Below are 19,013 nucleotides of genomic sequence, written 5' to 3'. Positions count from 1 at the left end.
TCTGAGCCACCAGGGAAGCTTCCCCAGGGTTGGTACAGGACCCCAAATCACAGCTTCTGCCCTTCCCAGCCCAGGAAACCTCCAGGAGTGGTCCTGTCCTGTTTCCTGCCTCTACTACTGCCTTTGGGAATCTCTAATACTCGGGAATCGTCTGTCGCTTTCCTTGATGACACGGCTCACGTTTGTACCTCTAACAGGATGGGTGGGACTATGTCCTGCCAAGGACTTAGGGAGGATCCTGGTCCAGGCCACCTCCTCCCCCTGCCAACCAGACATCCAGGACAGATAAGGAGACCTTAGGTGGGTCAGAGGTCAGGGGAGCCGGACACAGATGAAGAACAGAGGGGCAAAGGGTCAAAGAGCAGGAGAAGGGAGGTCAGTTGTGGGGGTGGGCAAGGGGTGGTGCCAGGCATGCCGCTGGGAGTCCCGTGATGCTCAAGTTAAACATGGCCAGCCCAGCTCCAGAGTGTGAGCTGCTCCCTCCAGCTAAGAGGCAGGGTGACCTGGCCGGGGGGAACCCCTTCCTTCTTGGAGCCCTTTCTCCAACCAACTTGGGTCTCACTTCCTTGGGTTAACCACATGAAGGTGGCCACTGGGCTCATTTGGAGGACCAACAGAGTAAGGATTCCTTTCTAGAACCCAGGGTCCTGCCTGCTTTGGCGTCCCCTGTCCTTGGTATCTCACATCTGAGCCCAGTGGGCAGCCTTCCTTCTTAAGAGCCCGAGCAGGATGTCCCAGCCCCCGCCCCCAGGATCTGCCTGGTGGGAGGCACGAGGCGAGGGGCTCAGGGCGGGCATGTCTGCACTTTGGCCTTTGGCTGAGGTGAGCTGGTCACTCCTAGTAGGATGGAGCTCCAAGCTCCTCCCAAGCCGGGCCTCAGCCCCCACCTTCAGTTACCATAGCAACCCCAAGGCCCTTTGGGTCACAGGCCGAGTTGCCCTTTGGAAAAAGCCACATTTCCCACCCTGAGCCTCTGCCCAGAGCTTTAATCTCATCATTAGAAACGTAAAACCTCAGAATCACCTTTCACTTACCCAGGTGGGAAGCTTAGAGGCCAAGACCTACAAGAACTAGGACTCCTGGGGTGACCTCTTTTCTCCTGTATCCCCAAAGCCCCCACATGACTTTGTCTAAGGGACAGACAGCCCCTTACCTTCTCAGACCTCGGTTCCCCTCCCTGTGGACACTTTCTGGAGCATCCAGCCTTAGGTCCCCGGGCCCACGTCTCCCTTCTCTTTCTCCCCACCAAGGTCCACCTCACAGACCCCTCCTCCACCAGAATCATGTGGAAAGTCACATCTCAAAAATAAATAATTTTATCTCTCCTTTTTCTGTGGGCAACTCAGAACTGAGCGACCCTGAGGGCTTGCTCTGGACTAAAATCTGAAGAAAAAGAGAGAAAACGTGGATAAGAGGCAGCCTCAGGCCAGGCGCCAAATTTGTGGGCCGTGGGGCTGGGGCTCACCCGTACCCGCTGGCTTGTCTCCGGTCTGGCTCTGCATTTTCTCCCTAGAGGGCGTGGCGAACAGACACGAGTGATGGAGGTCAGCACCCACTCCCCACGTTTGCTCCCCCACCAGCCAGCCCGCCTCTGCCCCTTTCCAGAAACTCACCTCCTCCTTTTCTTCCTGGAAATGCATTCTCTGGTCACTGCTGCTGGCACGATGACCACCATGGGCATCAGCAATGGCAAGAGGATGGAGGCAAATTTGGATGCTTCTAGGGTGTGGGGAACAGAAACAGGGGTGTGGGATAAGAAGAGGTGGGGGGGACACTCCCTTCTGGTCCTCAGCTGCCACCCTGGACTGCATTCCCTGCACATCTCTGGGTCCTGGCTGTCCCTCCAGGAAGCCGCCACTCCCAGGGCTTTCAAGACCTTGGTGCCGCCCTCCTGCTCCCGGCAGACACATAACTCCCACAAACCCTTCAGGAGGATGTTCACCCAGCTGGTCCCCCAGAGTCCAGAGTATCAGCTGGGTCAGTGCTTCTCCAAGAGTAGCCCTGGTATCACTTCCATCAGTCACCTGGGAGCTTGTGAAAAACTGCAGGCCTCTGGGGCCCCACCGAGACCTACCAAGTCCATGTCTCTGGGGCTGAGTCCCAGAGACAACCTTGCCCCACCCCGATCTTAGGCACAAGGATACAGTCAGAGAATTGCTAGTGCAGAGGCACATGGGAATTCTAGTTTTGGATGGAGAAAACCAATAAAAGGTACCAGGGAGGCTCAGAGGGACACAGGAGAGGGGAACAACAGCAGGTTAAGGCATACAGATCACAGAAATGGGGAGCTCAGGGTCAGAGAGAAGATTCCAGAGTGCTGGGTAAGGCATAGGGACTCTGAGATTCTTGGAGGATGCTGATCCTGCTAATCTTTAGGGATCATATCCAAATATTATATTATTACATCTCATATAGTAGTATAAGACATTGATAACATACTATCTACTATACATCTATGGGCTTCCTTGGTGGCTCAGACGGTAAAGAATCTGCCTCCAATGAGGGAGACTCAGGTTCGATCCCTGAGTTGGGAAGATCCCCTGGAGAAGGGAATGGCAACTCACTCCAGTATTCTGGTCTGGAGAATCCCATGGACAGAGGAGCCTGGCGAGCTATAATCCATGGGGTCACAAAGAGTCAGACACGACTGAGCAACTAACACACACACACGCATACATCTATAATAGGTACTGTAGGTTAATATTATATACACGGACATTTTCTGCGGCCACTGTCGGTGGGGAAGGTGAGGAGCTTATGAGGATACAGGTCTGGGGCGAAGTTCTTGCCTGGCTTTTCAGGGGGAGGTACATCCCGCGGCTCCGTGCAGCGGTCTCCCCCGTAACCAGGTTCACACTCACAGGTGAAGTGGGTTCCCTGCTCCCGGCACCGCCCATCATTCTGACAGGGGTTCTGTAGGCACGGGCTGTCTGCAAGGATGGAAGCAGGTGGGAGGGGGTTCTGGGAGGACACTCAGAGCCAGGGAGAGGGGCCTGGGGGCTGGGACGCCAGGGAAGAATTTCTCCCAGAGAGATTTGCTGGGGTCCACTGGCCGGGCTTCCAGTCCTGGCTCTATACCCCCGAGATCTGGGGAAACTGCTTACCCTCTTCTGAACTCCATTTTCTTTATCCTATAATGTGGGAACGCTATGCCCACCCCAAGTGCTGAGTAAGGACTAAAGGAGGTCTTGAGACACTAATGCAGAGCGGAGAGCAGAGGCTCAGGGAAGGCAGGGCCTCTGCCTTGTCCCTCCCGAGATAGAGAGAGAGAGAGAGAGATGAAATGGCAGGAGCGTCCTGATCTTGATGAGATGGGCTCTTCCCAGGACTGGGAGGGCTGGTTTGTTCAGGTCCAGGGGCTTCTCCCTTGCCCCGCCCCCGCAGGGGATGAGGGCAGCTGGAAGCCGGGGACCCATCCCGGCTCACCTCGGAAGCAGCCGCGAGTGAGGTTCCCCAGGGTGCAGACCTCCCCAGGGCTGCAGCCGAGGGGCTCACATAGCAGGAGCCCCGTGCGGGCACAGGTGCAGCGCTGGGAGCAGTCGTCATTCACGAAGCTGTCACCCTGCTGGAGAGGGAGAAGGCCTGGGGAGCTAGGGGGGTCTGCTTGACCTCCGGGGATGGGCTGTCCTTTCGCGCCTGCTCTCCCCCGGGGCCTCCCGCTTCCAGCCCGGACCTGGTAGTAGATGCCGTTGTCGGTGCAGCCGCAGTGGGCCAGGGGGAGGCTCTGGGCTCCGCTGTAGACGTAGCCCGGGAGGCTGGCACAGCCCTCCACACAGGGCCCCTTGCAGCCCCGGGGGGATGCCAGCGTGGCACAGGAGGCTGGGCAGGGTGTCATACAGCTCTGGTAGACGGTATTGGCTGGACATGACAAGGCTGAGGGGACACAGTCATAGTCAGAAGGTGGCTGAGCAGGGGTAGGCCCCCCCAGGTATGGAGAAGGTCACCCAACAGAGCACAGAGCTTGCTAGAGGCAGGGAGGACCGGCTTCATGAGTCTTTTTGTCGGTGACACTAACTCATGAGGAGGATCAAAGGTGGGCCTTGTTAGAAAGGAGTGGGAAAGGGTGACGGGGGTGAGGGCAGAGAAGGGGTTCTGTCAGGAGGACGTTGACAAGGGGAAGAGTCTAGGGCCGGGGGAAAGTCTATGGCCGGGGGAACCAAGATGGAAAGCCAAAGGTGGGGGCAGCCGTGGGGGCGCAGAGCGCAACAGGGGGTGGGAAGAGCTGAGGGGGTCAGGGGCCAGCTGCTGGGGCAGGTTAGGGCCTCACCGCAGTGAGTGCGGTCCCGCCAGCTGGCCGGGGTGGCGCCCGCCTCCTGGCAGATGATGGCGTACCCGCTGAGGACCTGGCAACGCAGCTCCTCCTGCTCCTTGAGGTCGTGGGCGGCACACAGGTCAGACACACAGTGCCTGGGGGACGGCAGGGGCGTCTGTCAGAGAAGGGGAGGGAGGCCAGGAGACCCAGCCCTGCAAATGAGGCCCTGGAAGCCCCATCGGAAAGTGGGCTGGCGCACCGAGGTTGTGTGTGTGTGTGCGTGCGTGTGTGTGTGACAAGGTACTACGGGCAAAATTGTGCCCAACAGACAGCCAGTCAGAGAACAGGCCACAGGAGATGGATAAAGGGTCTCGGGTCCCTGACTCACTCCAGGAAGGGCTCGGGGGCCACAGTCTGGTGACAGGCAGCAAAGGGGCCCTCAGGGTCCGCCAGCACCCCACACGCCTGGGTGCGGTTGATGAGCTGCCGTTCCTCCGGCCGGCATCCCGACACACCACGAAAACCCAGAGCCTCTTCTTCTTTCACTTCTTCCTCCTGTACGGCCCTGGGCAGAGACAGTGAAGATGCAGGTGAGGCCCACCAGGGCTGCGATCGGAAGAACCAGGGAAGGGAGGGCCCGGGCACAGCGAGGGATTCACAGGGCCAGTGCCCCACAGTCAGTGGGAGAGGAAAGATGTGACAGGATTAGAAGAATCAGGCCTGTCTGAGCCCTCGGCCTTGGGGTTCCTCCTCTGCTGAGCAAGTGTGGGTGAGCTTGCATGAACGGATTTTAGGTTGGCACTCATGCCCACCCTGGCTGGCCTAATCCCCTGGGTCAAGGCCTCCCTGCTCTAAGCCCCAGCCCTCTTACCTTGAGACGCGGGGGAAGCTTCCCTCAGTCATCTTTACCTCCCAACTGTTGCCAAAAGCAAGGAGGTTCTGGGTGACGACCCCGTTGGGCAGCATAAAGTCATTCCTCTTGTTCTGGTCACAGTTGCCGCACAGGCCGAGCACGAGCTTCCGGTAAGTGGCGGGCAGGGAGATCACTGCGGGAGGAGGGGGCCCAGGAGTGAGAACCCCCTGCGCCACACCTCGTTCCTCCCCACGCCTCCTGGGTTGTCTCTTGGAGATTGAGGCCTTGCTCCCAGGCAGGGGTCCCTCTCACGGAGCCCAGCCTGTCTAAGAGGTGGTTTTCCCTCCCCCTTCCCAGGAACATCCCTTCGGCCCCCTGGTTCCCACGCTCAGGTACCTGCGTTGTTCTTTCCGTTGAAGCTGACCACCAGCTCAAAGTCTGTGATCACGAACAGGCGATCGCTTCGTAGGGAGACCCGCAGCTGGTCGACGGGCTCATAGGGGGCGGTCACCTTCTGACCGTTGACCTGGAGGAGGCAGATGGGAGCCACAGGGAAGCCTGAATCAAGGTGACTCTCCGGCTTCCCTGGTGGCTCAGTGGTAAAGAATCCGCCTGCCAATGCAGGAATGCATGCGTGCGTGCTAAGGCGCTTCAGTCGTGTCCAACTCTGTGCGACCCTATGGACTGCAGCCCACCAGGCTCCTCTGTCCATGGGATTCTCCAGGCCAAGAATACTGGAGTGGGTTGCCATGCCCTTCTCCAGGGGATCTTCCTGACCCAGGGATCGAACCCATGTCTCTTATGTCTACCTGCACCAGCAGGCAGGTTCTTGACCACAAGCGCCATGCGGGTTCAATTCCTGGTCTGGGAAGATCTCACATACCACGGAGCAATTGAGCCCGTGCGCCACAACTACTGAGCCTGTGCTCTAGAGCCCGGGAGCCGCAACTACCACGTTCATGTGCGAAGCTACTGAAGCCCGAGCACCTAGAACCTGTGCTCTGCAACAAGAGAAGCCACTGCCACGAGACGCCTGAGCACCGCAACGAAGAGCAGCCCCACTCACCGCAACTAGAGAAAGCCCGTGTGCAGCAACGAGGACCCAGTGCAGCCAAAACTAAACGAGTAAATAAAATTATATTTTCAAAGGCAACTCTCTGCTGCTTTGGCCTCCGCTTCTCCGCACATCTCGGGACCTTGCGGTTCCATCATTCCCGGGAACAGGATACCCCAGGAAGCTTTACTATCCGAATGCCAAAAGCCTCTCTGAGGTCTGCTCCTGTTGCAGCCCCTTTTCTTTGCAAAAAAAGAAAACAACAACTGGCAGGTGGGCACCCCTGGTGCTTCTTCAGACTTGGCTGTTGGATCTTCCCTTCTCCCCACTGCCCCGCCTCTCTCCACCTTACCTGAAATCCTCCTGCCCATCTTGGGCTCCCAAGGAGGTGAGTGCAACACTGATTCTGATTTCTACAACTAGGCAGCCTCTGCTGGGGGAACCTCCCAGGAAATGGGCAGCCCTGGCTTCACCTGTTCCTGGTGGCCTTTCATGGACCGACCTGCCTCCCCCGACCTGCCCAGCCTGGCCCGGCTCTTACGACAAGATCCAGTTCATGCTGGAGCTGGACCGTGTAGCCGTAGACCATCACGATGATTTCTTGCAGGAAAACAGGGTTGTGAGACGCATACATCTTGTTGCGTCCCTCCACGATGAAGGGCTCCACCCCACTGGGGAGCACATCCACGGTCTTGACCAGATAGTAGGTCATGCGGCCCTGGAAACGGTAGCCGAGGCCATCAAATGTGCGGTAAGTTGGGTCCCCATAAACTGTGCATCGCTCCGACCCTGCCAAGAAGAGCCAGTGCTGAGGAGGAATGGCTCTGCCCGATGGAACAGCCATAGGGCCCCTCCTCACCCGCCTGCCCTGGTGCCTCCTGTTGCCTTCCGTCTTAGCCCCCGGCTCCCCGTGAACTTGATATTTCCACCTTCTCCCTCTCCCAGCTTGAGAGGATCTCCCTTGCCTGGTTCGCTCTTTTTTGCCCTGAAGGTAGATCCTAGAGAGAATCTGGTAAGAGGTGAGAGCCCACCTCTGTCTGTGTCAGCAGCCCCCCTCCCCAGAGCCCCCAGCCTGGGCGCCCCCCGACTGCACCTCCCGAGGGCCCCCTTACTGTAGGGTTTGCAGATTTCTTTGCCGTCCTCATCGGTCTCGCACCGGGAGCCCGTGGGGCAGGCAAAGGCCCGGCACTGAACGGCTCCCGCCCTGCAGGTACACCTCTGGGAGCAGCTGCTGGAGAACCAGGCGTTACCCTCCTGCGGACACCGCGGGAAGAACGAGGAGTGAGGAGGGAAGGGACAGCTCTCTTTCCTCGACAACTTCAGTCTAAGCCCACAGTCTGACGGCTCACTTGGCACAGGCCAGAGGCAATCCCAGTGCCATCGCACCCTTTGTCCCTGTACCGCTCCCTAGAGGCACTATGCCAGGTGTCTCAGGAGGTACTGCTGAACCCATCTTCCAGATGAGGAAACTGAGGTCACAGAAGCCCTGTGACTCATGAGGGATACCACCAGATCTTGAAACCAAGGCCACTCTACCATGCCTCCGTCCTCACATCCAAACCACACACCCTCCACCCCAGTCCTGGCAGGAGGCCACCCAGCCCTGCCACCAGCCTTCACACCCAGGGCCAGCCGCAGCAGCACAGGCCAGTGGAAGGCAGCATCCTGAAGGTGTGTGGGTGGCCCCCCACCCCTACTTCCCATTCCCCACTCACGGGGAGGAATCTGCGCCGGGCGTCCCGGCAGCCACACTGACTCCTGGGCACACACCGCCGCTCCTTGAGCACGTAGCCGGGCTCACAGACGCAGCCCTCCTGGCAGATGGGGGGACCCTTGGAGCCTTTGCACCGGCCTTCCGGGTTGTCGCAGGTTGGGGGGCAGGAGGGAAAGCAGTTGGTGTAGACGTAGTGGGTGGGGCAGTCCAGAGCTGGAAGGGTGGGGGAGAAACGCGGACTGAGCACGGGCTCCGTGGCGGCCCTGAGGACAGAATAGAGCAAGAATGGTCCTCCCATCTTGGAGCGGGAGCCTGTGGTCAGGCAGCAGGTGCATCTGGGCAGTAAGCATGTGACTGGCCTGTGTAACGGCAGTGACAGGAGTCCAGGGCAGGGAGGGACTCACTCTGCTGGGGGAGCTAAATAAAGCCCTTTGAGCAGAAGTAGTTGCAAACAAATGGAAACGTTCACAGACAGCAAGAGTCCACAACATGAAGATGTCAGTTCTCCCTAAATTAATTTTATTACCGCTAATAGGTCACGTCAAGCCACATTCGGGGTCTTAGTTCCCCAGCTGGGGATTGAACCTGTGCACCCTGTAGTCCTAACCACTGGACTGCCCAGGAATTCGCTCCCTAAGATAATTTGCACATTTAATATGATAGCAATAAAATATACCAACAGGATTTTGTTTTTTTGTTTAAATAGGGAAAGATGACATTAAAGTGGAGATGAGGATATAAACAAAAAAGCTGGGAAAACTCTAAACCAAAACAAACAAAAAAACCCCTAAATGTCCCTGCCAGAAATCTAAACACTACTTAAACTCTCGATGATCACAACACTGTGTTGCTAGTAAATGAAGCTAAATGGAGCAGTGGAAGGGGAGAAAAAGCCCAAAGAGAAATTCAAGTACACATGGGGATTTAATATAAAGTGTGACATCTGAGTCAGTGGAAAAAGAGACTGGTCATTTAATAATACTGGGAAAAAATAAACACGAAGTTGATTGAGTTCTCACCCTACACACCAGGATACATCCCCATGGATCAAAATATTTAAATATACAAAAAGAGAAACCATACAAATGCTAGGGCAAAATGTAGACAAATTTTTTAAACTTCAGAGTAGGGAAGGCGTTTGTAACTGGGCCTCAAAATGCAGAAGCCATAAAACAAAGACTGTTATATTTGACCTCGTAAATACATATATATATATATATTTCTGCATGGTAAAAAAAAAAAGTCAAAGATGAAAAAAAAAGACATGGAAAAAATTTTGTGACTCATAGCACTAAATGAAGGGCTGGCTACTCTCTGTAGCAGACAAAGGACATCCATAAAATATTTCAATAAAGGGCAACAAACCAGTGGAAAAATGGTGAATAGGTAGGAAGAAATCACAGGAAGGGAAATCCAAACAGCTCCTGAATGTATGAAAGAATGCACAACCTCACTCATAATAGGAAAAATACAAATTAAGACTCTTTTTATCTTTCACTTATCAGACTGGCAAAAATCCAAAAGCATGATAATACTCTGTGTTGGCGAGGCTGTGGGGAAATGGGCAGTTTCATGTGTTGCTGGTGGGAATGTAAACGCCTCAACCTCTGTGGAAGGCCATTTGGCAGGATCTCTCAAAAGCATAAATCCACACAATCCTCGATCCAACAATTCCACTGCTAGGAATTTATCCTACAGATTAGAGACACACACATAGAAAACTGCATCTACGTAAGGTTATGCATTGCAGCACTGTTTGCAATAGCCAAAGACTGGAAACAACTAGGAAGTTCGTCAATAGAAGTTAAATAAACTATGATAAATGAATTATGACGTGTCTGCAAAAGAGAGTGAGGATGCTTTTTACATATCTGATGAGTAAGGGCAGCCAAGTGAAAAATAATGAAGTACAAACGACTGTGTCCTGTCCGTTGTTTGTAAGAAAATATGGAAAATAAATTTGCATTTGTTTGTATGTGCGGAAAGAAAAGACTTTTGGAAAAATACTCAGATGGGGATAAGAGCAGGCCGGGGCCTGGGCCCCCCGGAGTCAGGGTGAAAAGAGACTTTTCACTGGCAATCTTTTAATACTTAAAAAATTTTTGAACCATAGGAATGCAGCACATACAAAAAAGACTTTACTGTTTTAAAATTTTAAAAGTTCTGAAATTAAATAGCGGTGCTGGTTGTAAAACCTTGTGAAGATACTGAAAATCCGTGAAATGTATATTTTTTTTTGTTTTTTGCTTATCGTGTGGCATGTAGGCTCTTAGTTCCCTGACCAGGGATCAAACCCACACTCCCTGCAGTGGAATCTTGACCGCTGAACCACTAGGGAAATCCCCGAATTGTATACTTTTAAAGGGTAGACGAATATAGTACATGAATAATAATTTTCAAAAAAAATTTTAAAGGAAAGATTTAGAGAAGAATGCCTTGGAATCTGCCAGGAGAGGAGAAGAAAGAACTTTCAGGGTGCAGGGAAGGGTGTGTATAAAGGCAGGGAGGGGTGTGGGAAAGCAAAGCCCATGTGGGGAGCGGGATGGTTTGTTGCAGGCGATGCCGGTGCCCAGGTAGCAGGGGGAGTTGGGGGTGGACAGCTCACAGGATCTCAAACATCTTGGACAGGAGCTCAGACTTGCAGGCACAGTGGCTCGCGGGTGTAATATGATCACATTTCCTTTGGAACGACAGTGCTGAGAAGCAGCCTGTGCCATCCTGTGATAGGGGGCACTGGCTAAGAGCTTACTGTAAATGGTCCACATCAGAGAAAATGAGGCCAGAAATAGGTCAGGAAACACCAAAAAGAAGAATGGAGGAGCTTTCAGGGCTCCACAGATGGGGGCCTTCCCTGGTGGTCCAGTGGCTAAGACTCTGCACCACCAATGCCGGGGAGCTGGGGCTTGATTCCTGATTAGGGAACTAGATCCCGTGTGTGTGTGTGCTTAGTCGCGTCCGACTCTTTGCGACCCCATGGGCTGTAGCCCACCAGGCTCCTTTGTCCATGGGGATTCTCCAGGCAAGAATACTAGAGTGGGTTGCCATGCCCTCCTCCAGGGTATCTTCCCAACCCAGGGATCGAACCCAGGTCTCCTGCATTGCAGGCAGATTCTTTACTGTCTAAGCCACCAGGGAAGCCCTGATCCACATGCTGCAACTAAAGATCCCACGGGCCGAAACGAAGACCTGGTGCAACCAAATAAAGAAAAAAAAAATTTTTTTTTAATTTACCACCAAACTCATATTTTTAAAAAGAGAGAGAGACAGACACAGATGAAAAGAAGGTTTGGGAGCAGTCTAGGGGTGGCCGGAGGGGACACTCACGGCAGAAGCTGCTGTTTCTCCAGATGGGGGGCCTGATGCCCCGGGCTTGGCAGGCGGTTGCGAAGGCTTGCAGAAACTGGCAGAGGGCGCTGCTCAGGCCTCCAAACTCACAGAGGCTGTCGGTGCATCTGACCAAGAAGGGAGTGAGGATCACGCGCTCGGCACACCTCGCCCAGCCCGGAGTCTGAAGGGCTGTCCGGCATTGCTCCTGGGCTCTCTCCAGGTCAGCTGGCTGGCAGGCTGTTTCTGGCTCCGTCTCTGATTCTTCTTCGATCTTGTCATCATCTCGGCAACTGGGAAGGGAATGGAGGTCATCCCAGGGATAGCCACGGCCTCATCTATGAAAACAACTTGGCGCTCCCAAACCACCCTCTAGACCCCTCCTGTCTTCACTGGGAAGCTGGCCTGGACTCTGGCCAGCCTTCCATGTGGCCCCGGTCTCCTCTCATGTTTTGAGGCCAAGACAGGAAGACCCAGATGCCAGCCCCTGTCAAGCGATACACATAGAGGACCACTCCAGTCTTTCCATCCCAGGTGGGCCATACGGTCTAGAATCCCAACTCGCGTTCCTATGCAAACAAAGGCAGAGAGTCTTTGGGGACAATTACCTTGGGTCGATCTCCTTATCTTGCCAACTGTCCACATACGTGACGTCATCCAGGGCTAGCTCATCATTGGGCATCAGTAGTTCATCCTCTTCCTCACCGTTGAAGTTCCCGCACATGCCGCAGGTCTGGGTGGGCAGAGGGGAAAGAGGGATCTTCTACACCCGGGATGGCAGGCGGCATTTGTGATTGGCACCCCCTTTCCACTCCGAAGAGAAAGGCACCCCCTCCCTGCAGCTTTTTCCCATTCTGAGGAGTGACTCTCCAGTTGGGCACCCCGCTCCCTGCAGGCTGACGTCCCTACGAAGTGACCCAGATGTTTTCCTCACCTTTCCATAATAGGCTTTGGGGATTTCGATCTCTAGGAAACCATTGCCATCAAACTTGACTTCCACCCCAATGCTGATGGTGAGCACCATGTAGCCGTCCCTGGAAATGACTTTGACCCCCCGGATCTGGGAGGTCGCGGGCAGGGGGACCCATGTGCCATTGATCTAGAGAGGAAAGCAGGACCCGTGAGCAGCAGGAAGGACCAGAGCCCCGTCCCCAGAGCCCACGTCCTCCCCCCACCACCGCCCCGCTCACCAGCGCCTGGTCCTTCTTCAGGGTGACCAGGGTATTAAAGACGTGCACGTAGACCTTGCGGAGGTAGAAAGTGTGGGGTTGGTCTTGCCGCTTCCCATTCTTGCCACTGATCTTGAAGAAAGGCAGGTCCATGGTGGAGTGGCACGTTCTCGCCAAGACATAAGTGCATGCGCCCTGGACGGCATGGTAACTGCCATCGAAGCTTATGTACCGGGACCTGTCCTGGATCCGGCACACTCCCATCCCTGGAGGACAGAAAGGCACCTGAGGAGTGGTCCAGCCTCCAGCAGGAACAGGCCTTCTCCCCACCTGGCTTCAAGGAAAGGATGTGGAGGAGAGGGAGCCTCAGAAGGGAAGGGGACAAAGAAAAGAGTCAAGACCCGAGGACGTGGAGCAGGTGCCACTCGGCCCGGGAGAGACTTATAATATCCCAAGTTCACGACTGCCACGGGAGCCATGAGTGAGCCCCGAGGAGCCCTCCTGGACGGAGGGGCAGTCTTGGTGGCTGAAGGTCCTCCTCCACACTCAGTGGGCCTCCTACCTGCCCCCCGGCACCGCATCAGCCCATCGCGGGGCCAGCACATCTGGCCAGGCTTGCAGGCGGTTTGGAGGCAGGAGACGTTGTTGTGGATGGAGCACGTGCAGAGCCGGGAACACGTGTTGTCCGTGTACCATCTCTCCCCGACCTGTGGGGTGCGGGCATCAGCGGAGCTGATAGAAACTTGGAAGCTGGAGAGGGACGGAGGCCTCCCCCCACCCACCGCACCCCGGGGTCCCCAAGAGCTCGGGTTCGTTCGGCCACCCGCCTCCATCACCAGCCTTTCTCAAGCTCCAGGCTTCTGAATTTTGCTTCTCAGCACCCAGCACTGCCCCCAACCCCACCCCTTTGCAGGCTCTGAGTCCTCTGGCCCCCAACCGGTGGAGGGCCCCTTGCAGTCTGGTTTCTCACCGGGTGGTAGGCGCCCCCGGGGCTGGTGCAGCCACACTCGCTGAGGGGCACACAGGTGGTCCCGCTCAGGATGTAGCCTCTCTGACACTCGCAGCCCTCGGCGCAGGGCAGCGAGGACGGGCAGTAGGAAGGGGTGCTCAGGCTGAGACAGGTGGCCGGGCAGGGGTCGGCACAGGGGCTGTATCTGCTGCCTGACGGGCACTTCAGAGCTAAGAAGAGATTGGCGTGTGGGAAGGAAGAGTCATTTCCAGCTCTCTTGACCTTGGGGTCTGAAGAGCTCCTAAGGGTTTCCCTGGTGGTCCAGTGGTTAAGAATCTGCCTGCCCATGCAGGAGACACGGGTTCGATCCCTGATCTGGGAAGACCCCACGTGCCGCGGAGCAATTAGGCCCGGGTGCCACAACTAATGAGCCTGTGCTCCAGAGCCTGGGGGCCACAACTACGGAGCCCACCCACCACAACTACTGAAGCCCACATGCCCCAGAGCCGGTGCTTTGCAATGAGAGAAGCCACCGCAAAGGGAAACCTGAGCACCTAAACTTAGAGAAGAGCCCGTGCAGCCACGAAGGCCCAGTGCAGCCAAATTAAATAAATTAATTAAAAATTTTAAAATGGATTTAAAAAAAAGAATTCCTAAGAGAGAATTCCCTGGCGGGTTCTTTACCACTAGCACCATTGGTGAGGTGAAAATTGGATGGGGGTTCCCAGTGGAGGGAGTCAAGGGGAAGATGGGGGCTGGGGTCCGAGAGACTGGAGAGTGGGGGACAGAGTCCCACATGGGGGCTGGGGGCCAGGCTGCGATGGGAGAGTGGAGGAGCAGAATTTAGGGAGAGGAAGAGAGGGCGGGGCTCAGGGCTCACTCACGGCAGAAGGTGCTGCTCCGCCAGGTGAGGACCCGGCCTGCACGGGCGCACAGGGACGCGTAGGCCTGCAGGGAGCGGCACAGGGTGAAGGCATCGCCCTTGGTCCCGCACTGGCCAAACACACAACTGGCGAAGCTGGCCTGCGGGGCCACCACCCCGTGGCACGTGGAGAAGGGTCCTAGTGGATGAAATAAGGTAGGTGAGGGTGAGCCTTGGGAGGAAGCGGAACCACGAGGCTGCTCTGGGGCAAAGTCTACATCCACTTCCATCCAAACCCGTGATTATTAAGAACCTACTGCCTGAGATGCAAAAAACCCCACAGAACCATCAGCGTCCCTAGGTGACCACTGCATCTGCATCCCATTTGCTGCCTCTATTTCCTGTCTCACCTTTCCTCCCTTTCTCAATGATCAGCCCCCCTCCTCTGTCTCCTGTTGGCGGGGGAGGAGCAAACAGGGGCCCCTGTGTGGCTTACCCTGAGGGTTCACTAAGATATCACAGTTCTTACTCCAGGGGTCAGTTGCATTCTTTTCCAGGCACCTGGGGGGCCTGGCGTCTGCAGCAAAGCAGCTAACAGAGGAGGAGGGGAAGGGACAGGAATTTAGGATCAGAGGACGCTTTCCAAAAACCAAAGCAGACATGGAGAGGGAAGCGGGAAGGGGAACCAGGGTGGGAGAGGAGAACAGAGTGAGGGCCTTGAGTGGTAAGGTCAGCAGATGCAGCAGGAAGGAGAAAGGTTAGATCTCAGGGTGGACTTCCCTAGAGACAGGTCAGGAAGCCCAGGAGAAATCAGCAGGCAGGGGTGTGGGAGGTCAGAACAACCTTCCATCAACTCCATGAGAGACTGGGGACACCACCAGGCTGCCTGTCAAGGCTTCCCTCCCCCTGCCCCGACCCAGCTCCCTGCCCCGACCCAGCTCCCCGCTCTCCCCATTCCCGGCTCACCCAGGTTCAGATAACTCATTTAGCTTCCAGGAGGCCCCCAGGCGCACGGAGTTGACAGCAGGTCTCTTATCAGGCTGCAGATTGTCATCCCGGCTGTCGTTGTTGTAGTTCCCTGGGGGATCAAACAGTCAGAGAGGCCGCAGGCTTGGCCCCAGGACGAGGAAGCCACCCTCTCTCCAAGAGAAGCCTTTTCTCTTCCTTCATCTTCGGCTTCCCTTCACGCCCACCCTCACACACAACGCCTTCAACCGAGTAACAGATCGCCAAGCACCTGTTCATATGTGGATGAGCAAGACCCCCGAGAGGCTCTGGTCACCCGTGGCCCCAGCTTCGCCTGCACGTGCCCAGGGAACTCACCGCACATCCCGCAGAGCCGGCCGGCGTAGGAGGAGGGAGCGGTCAGTTCCACCAAGTGGTACCCGTCGTAGCGAACCTGAAGCCCGAAGTCCGTGTAGAGCAGGATAAAGGAGCCACTGGACCTCACAGTCATCCGGCCGCGTGCAAACCACAGCGGTAGGGCCACCTGGCGACCGTCCAGCTACAGAGGTGGGGAGGACGAGGTAGGGAAAGGCTCCGGCGACAGGATAACAATGGGGCAGAGACCGGGGAGCAGGCGGGGGGCGGAGGGGGGCGATGGCAGGTGTGTCTGCGGGACTGGTGTAACTGCAGGCAAGGGGGAAGGGAAGAGAGATGCCGCGGGGGCTGGGGGTGGGGCCGGGGAGGCAGGCGCAGGCACGCACCATGACCTTGCGGCCTTTGAGCATCCAGATTCTGATGCCGAAGGCCTGCACTTGGACAGCTTTGACGTAGGAGGCCTCCAAGTTTCCGCCGCGGAACTCGTTGGTGGCACTCACAAAGAAGTAATTCTCCAGGGGCTTCAGCAAGCAAGGCCGGGTCAGGATGTAGGTGCACGTGCCCATGAAGTGGTGCAGGGCTCCATCGAATGTGAGGTAGTGGGGGTCCCCCCAGACAGTGCAGGTGGCCGACCCTGGGCACGAGGAGACAGCGTTCAGAGATGCACTCACCTTAATCTGCCATCTTGGCGAGTCCACGAGGTGATAGTATGCACGGCTCATCAGGGTGGCAGGTGAGGTGTGGAGAGGTCAAGGTCAGGGACTGCTCCAGCCTCACTGTCTGGGTTCTTAAAGGCGTTGTTTTGGCTCCAGGCAATCGCTTCCCAGCCCCTGGTTATACCCCAGCTCTCTGCTTTGGGTCAGGACCATGCCTCTGCTCAAGGTCACCTGGGCAGTCCCCAGGCTCACCTTGAGGGTGGCAGCCATAGGTGCCATCCTGTCGACTGCACATCTCCTGGGCCTGGCACTGCCATGGCACACAGCGAGTTCTGTTGGTGCCCTCACAGATGCAGAGCTGTCTGCAGCCTGGCTTGAACCACCGCTCCCCTACCTGGAAGGAAAAGAAGTCATCCCCTGGTCGGGACTTCCCTGATGGTCCAGTGGTTAAGAATCTGCCTTGCAATGCAGGAGAGAGACGCGGGTTCAATCCCAGTTCGGGGAACAGGGATCCCACATGTGGCAAAGCAACGAAGCCCGCGTGTAACAACTACAAAGCCTGCACACACTGGAGTACGGGCGCCACAACTAGAGAGTCAGTGTGCCACCATGAATAGACAAATACTTGCTTTTTAAAAGAAGAAGTCATCTTAGCACTGCTATTCAGATCACTGCCTACTCACTGGGAAGGCATTCGTGTCATCCCAAAGCTCCAGGCTTAGTTGCAAAACTCTGGCATTCGCTCATTCATTCAGTCACCCCATTATTTGTCTGTCCACTGTTTCAACAGATAGTTATCATCTGCCTTGTGCCAGGTGTCAGGAATTCAGTAACGAACCAGATGGACAATGCCCCTGCCCTAATAGAACTCACAGTCCAGAGGGGACACTCAACATGTAAACAAATAGATCCCGTGCCCCAGCCCGTTATGCACCCAGAGGTGACCATCAAGGCACCCAGGGTGTTTCCTGCCATTGGCACTTGCTGCAAGAGTTTAGGGATGCTTCTCAGGATGCCATCAGGAGGGCTTCAAGGAGGAGGCAGCATTTCAACGGACCCCAAAGAAGGAGAAGATGGCTAACCCAGGTGATGCCTGGGAGGCCGAGCAGGGGGAAAAGGGCTGCAAAGAAGGTGAAATCGAAAGAGTAAAATGCGGATAAGGAGTGTTCTGGGGGCCAGCCCGGAACACGGTGCTGAGTAGGGGAGAGCCCCGTGGACATCAGGTGGTGGAGGGCTTGGATGGACCTCATCCTCAGGCCTTGCAAAGAAGGAAGAGAGAAGTTTCACGGATCAGGGCCAGCTCCAAGCACTGCCTCTGAGAAGATGGTTCAGATGGGGTCCAGGTAGTGACTGAGAAATGGACCCTCCATAGGCGAGAGAATGCGGGTGAGATGCAGACATGCCTGGGCCTTCAGAGGATGAGAAACAAGGGAAGTGACTCAGGGATGTGATGGGCAGGGGAGATGGGAGAGGAGAGAACCGGGGGTCCCAGGTTCTGCTGGGGCCTGGGCTGGTGAAAAGTACTGGAATTGAAGGAAGAAAAAGGGGAATTAGACCTAAGCCCTCCTCCTACCCCTCCCCCCACCCCCAGTCTCCTGTCTCCTGCCCACGAGCTGGTCAGAGACTTCAGAACACGCACAAGTGCCTTCTGGCTGCAGCACTGAGAGAGGCCCAGCCCCGGCAGCTCACCTTGAAGTAGCCAGCCGTGGGGTCGAGGCAGCCACACTCGGACCGGGGGACGCACTGGAGCCCGCTGAGGACGAAGCCCTGGTTGCACTCGCAGCCCTCCACGCAGCGGTTCTGGCAGGCCATGCCCGAGAACGCGGAATGGCAGGTGTCAGGGCACAGCTTGGCACACAGGGTGTATCTGCTGTTGGGTGGGCAGGCCAGCGCTGGTGGAGGGGGGGCACAGGTGAGGCAGGGTGGGGAGAAGAGGAAAGAGGTAGTTCCCAGCCTGGAGCTCAGAAGGCCCATGGCCAGAGGCTTCAGCCCGATCTCCAGAAGAGAGGAATTGGGAGAAACCACCAAGGAACTCAGTCTCCACCCCCTGGGTCTGGAGGGAGCCCTGCAGGGAGGTGCCAAGAGGCAGGACCATGGGAGCAGACCCACCAGGAGCCTCAGCAGCTCTGCCAAGTAGGCAGGCCCCAGGGGAGCAGTCAGAACCCATGTGGCCCCACCAAGGTGCTCGAGCAGGCCCCCCAGAGAGCTGGGCCAGGACTGGGAGCGGTGGGGCGCTCTCCCACCCACCAGTCTGCATTTTACGTGTTTATCGCTTCACCTCGTGTGCATTCACACACACGTGCATTGCTCTCACACCTCTACCCTCAGGTCGTTGGGAAGGCTTTCTTTTTCTCCTTTTCTTTTTAAAAAATCTTTTCCCAAAGAGCTTTAATTAAGACTTTAACAGAAATAAAAAAGGTCAGAGTGCACTCAGGGCCCAGATCAGACGTAACAAAACCAAGCTGAACCCAGGGTGGAAATGTTGTCATTGTTGAGTCGCTAAGTCACGTCTGACTCTTTGCGACCCCATGGACTGTAGCCCACCAGGCTTGTCTGTCCACGGGAATCTCCAGGCAAGAATACTGGAGTGAGTTGCCATTCCCTTCTCCAGGGGATCTTCCAGACCCAGGGATTAAACCCGGGTCTCCTGCATTGCAGGCGGGCTCTTTACCATCTGAGCCACCAGAGAAGCCCTAGAGTGAAAATACTGCCTGGAAAATCCACAGCTGGGAGGAAACCCCGGGAAGCCTTCCTGAGTGTGCAGGTGACCGTGTGATTTTCTCAGGGGAGGTTTCCGACTGCAGATTTCCTGGTCCTTGTGTAGCGGTGAAGGGGTTCCACCAGGTGCCGCCCCCCACCC

General features: G+C 56.1%; 1 protein-coding gene across 1 annotated transcript in view; it reads right to left on the bottom strand.

Annotated features, from left to right (window-relative positions):
* Positions 1–1,483: 1,483 nt before the first annotated feature.
* The window catches only part of ZAN (zonadhesin), a 35,238-nt gene continuing 17,708 nt past the window's right edge, over positions 1,484–19,013 (bottom strand). The window contains 26 exon segments of the mRNA XM_081556183.1: positions 1,484–1,505; positions 1,610–1,716; positions 2,790–2,930; positions 3,427–3,565; positions 3,674–3,718; positions 3,720–3,873; positions 4,333–4,407; positions 4,641–4,817; positions 5,124–5,298; positions 5,502–5,631; positions 6,701–6,948; positions 7,272–7,413; positions 7,875–8,086; positions 11,198–11,490; positions 11,806–11,930; positions 12,132–12,296; positions 12,388–12,632; positions 12,929–13,073; positions 13,337–13,545; positions 14,200–14,376; positions 14,674–14,768; positions 15,144–15,255; positions 15,501–15,681; positions 15,884–16,131; positions 16,406–16,547; positions 17,843–18,045. Coding sequence (XP_081412309.1) covers positions 1,610–1,716; positions 2,790–2,930; positions 3,427–3,565; positions 3,674–3,718; positions 3,720–3,873; positions 4,333–4,407; positions 4,641–4,817; positions 5,124–5,298; positions 5,502–5,631; positions 6,701–6,948; positions 7,272–7,413; positions 7,875–8,086; positions 11,198–11,490; positions 11,806–11,930; positions 12,132–12,296; positions 12,388–12,632; positions 12,929–13,073; positions 13,337–13,545; positions 14,200–14,376; positions 14,674–14,768; positions 15,144–15,255; positions 15,501–15,681; positions 15,884–16,131; positions 16,406–16,547; positions 17,843–18,045 — 4,085 coding nt within the window. The 3' untranslated portion in view covers positions 1,484–1,505.

Source organism: Giraffa tippelskirchi, chromosome 13 (assembly GCF_054371585.1).
Source record: "Giraffa tippelskirchi isolate mGirTip1 chromosome 13, T2T-mGirTip1v1.2.pri, whole genome shotgun sequence".
Taxonomy (NCBI): domain Eukaryota; kingdom Metazoa; phylum Chordata; class Mammalia; order Artiodactyla; family Giraffidae; genus Giraffa; species Giraffa tippelskirchi.
Note: the sequence above shows the minus strand (reverse complement) of the source record. Positions and strands in the feature narration are given on the sequence as shown.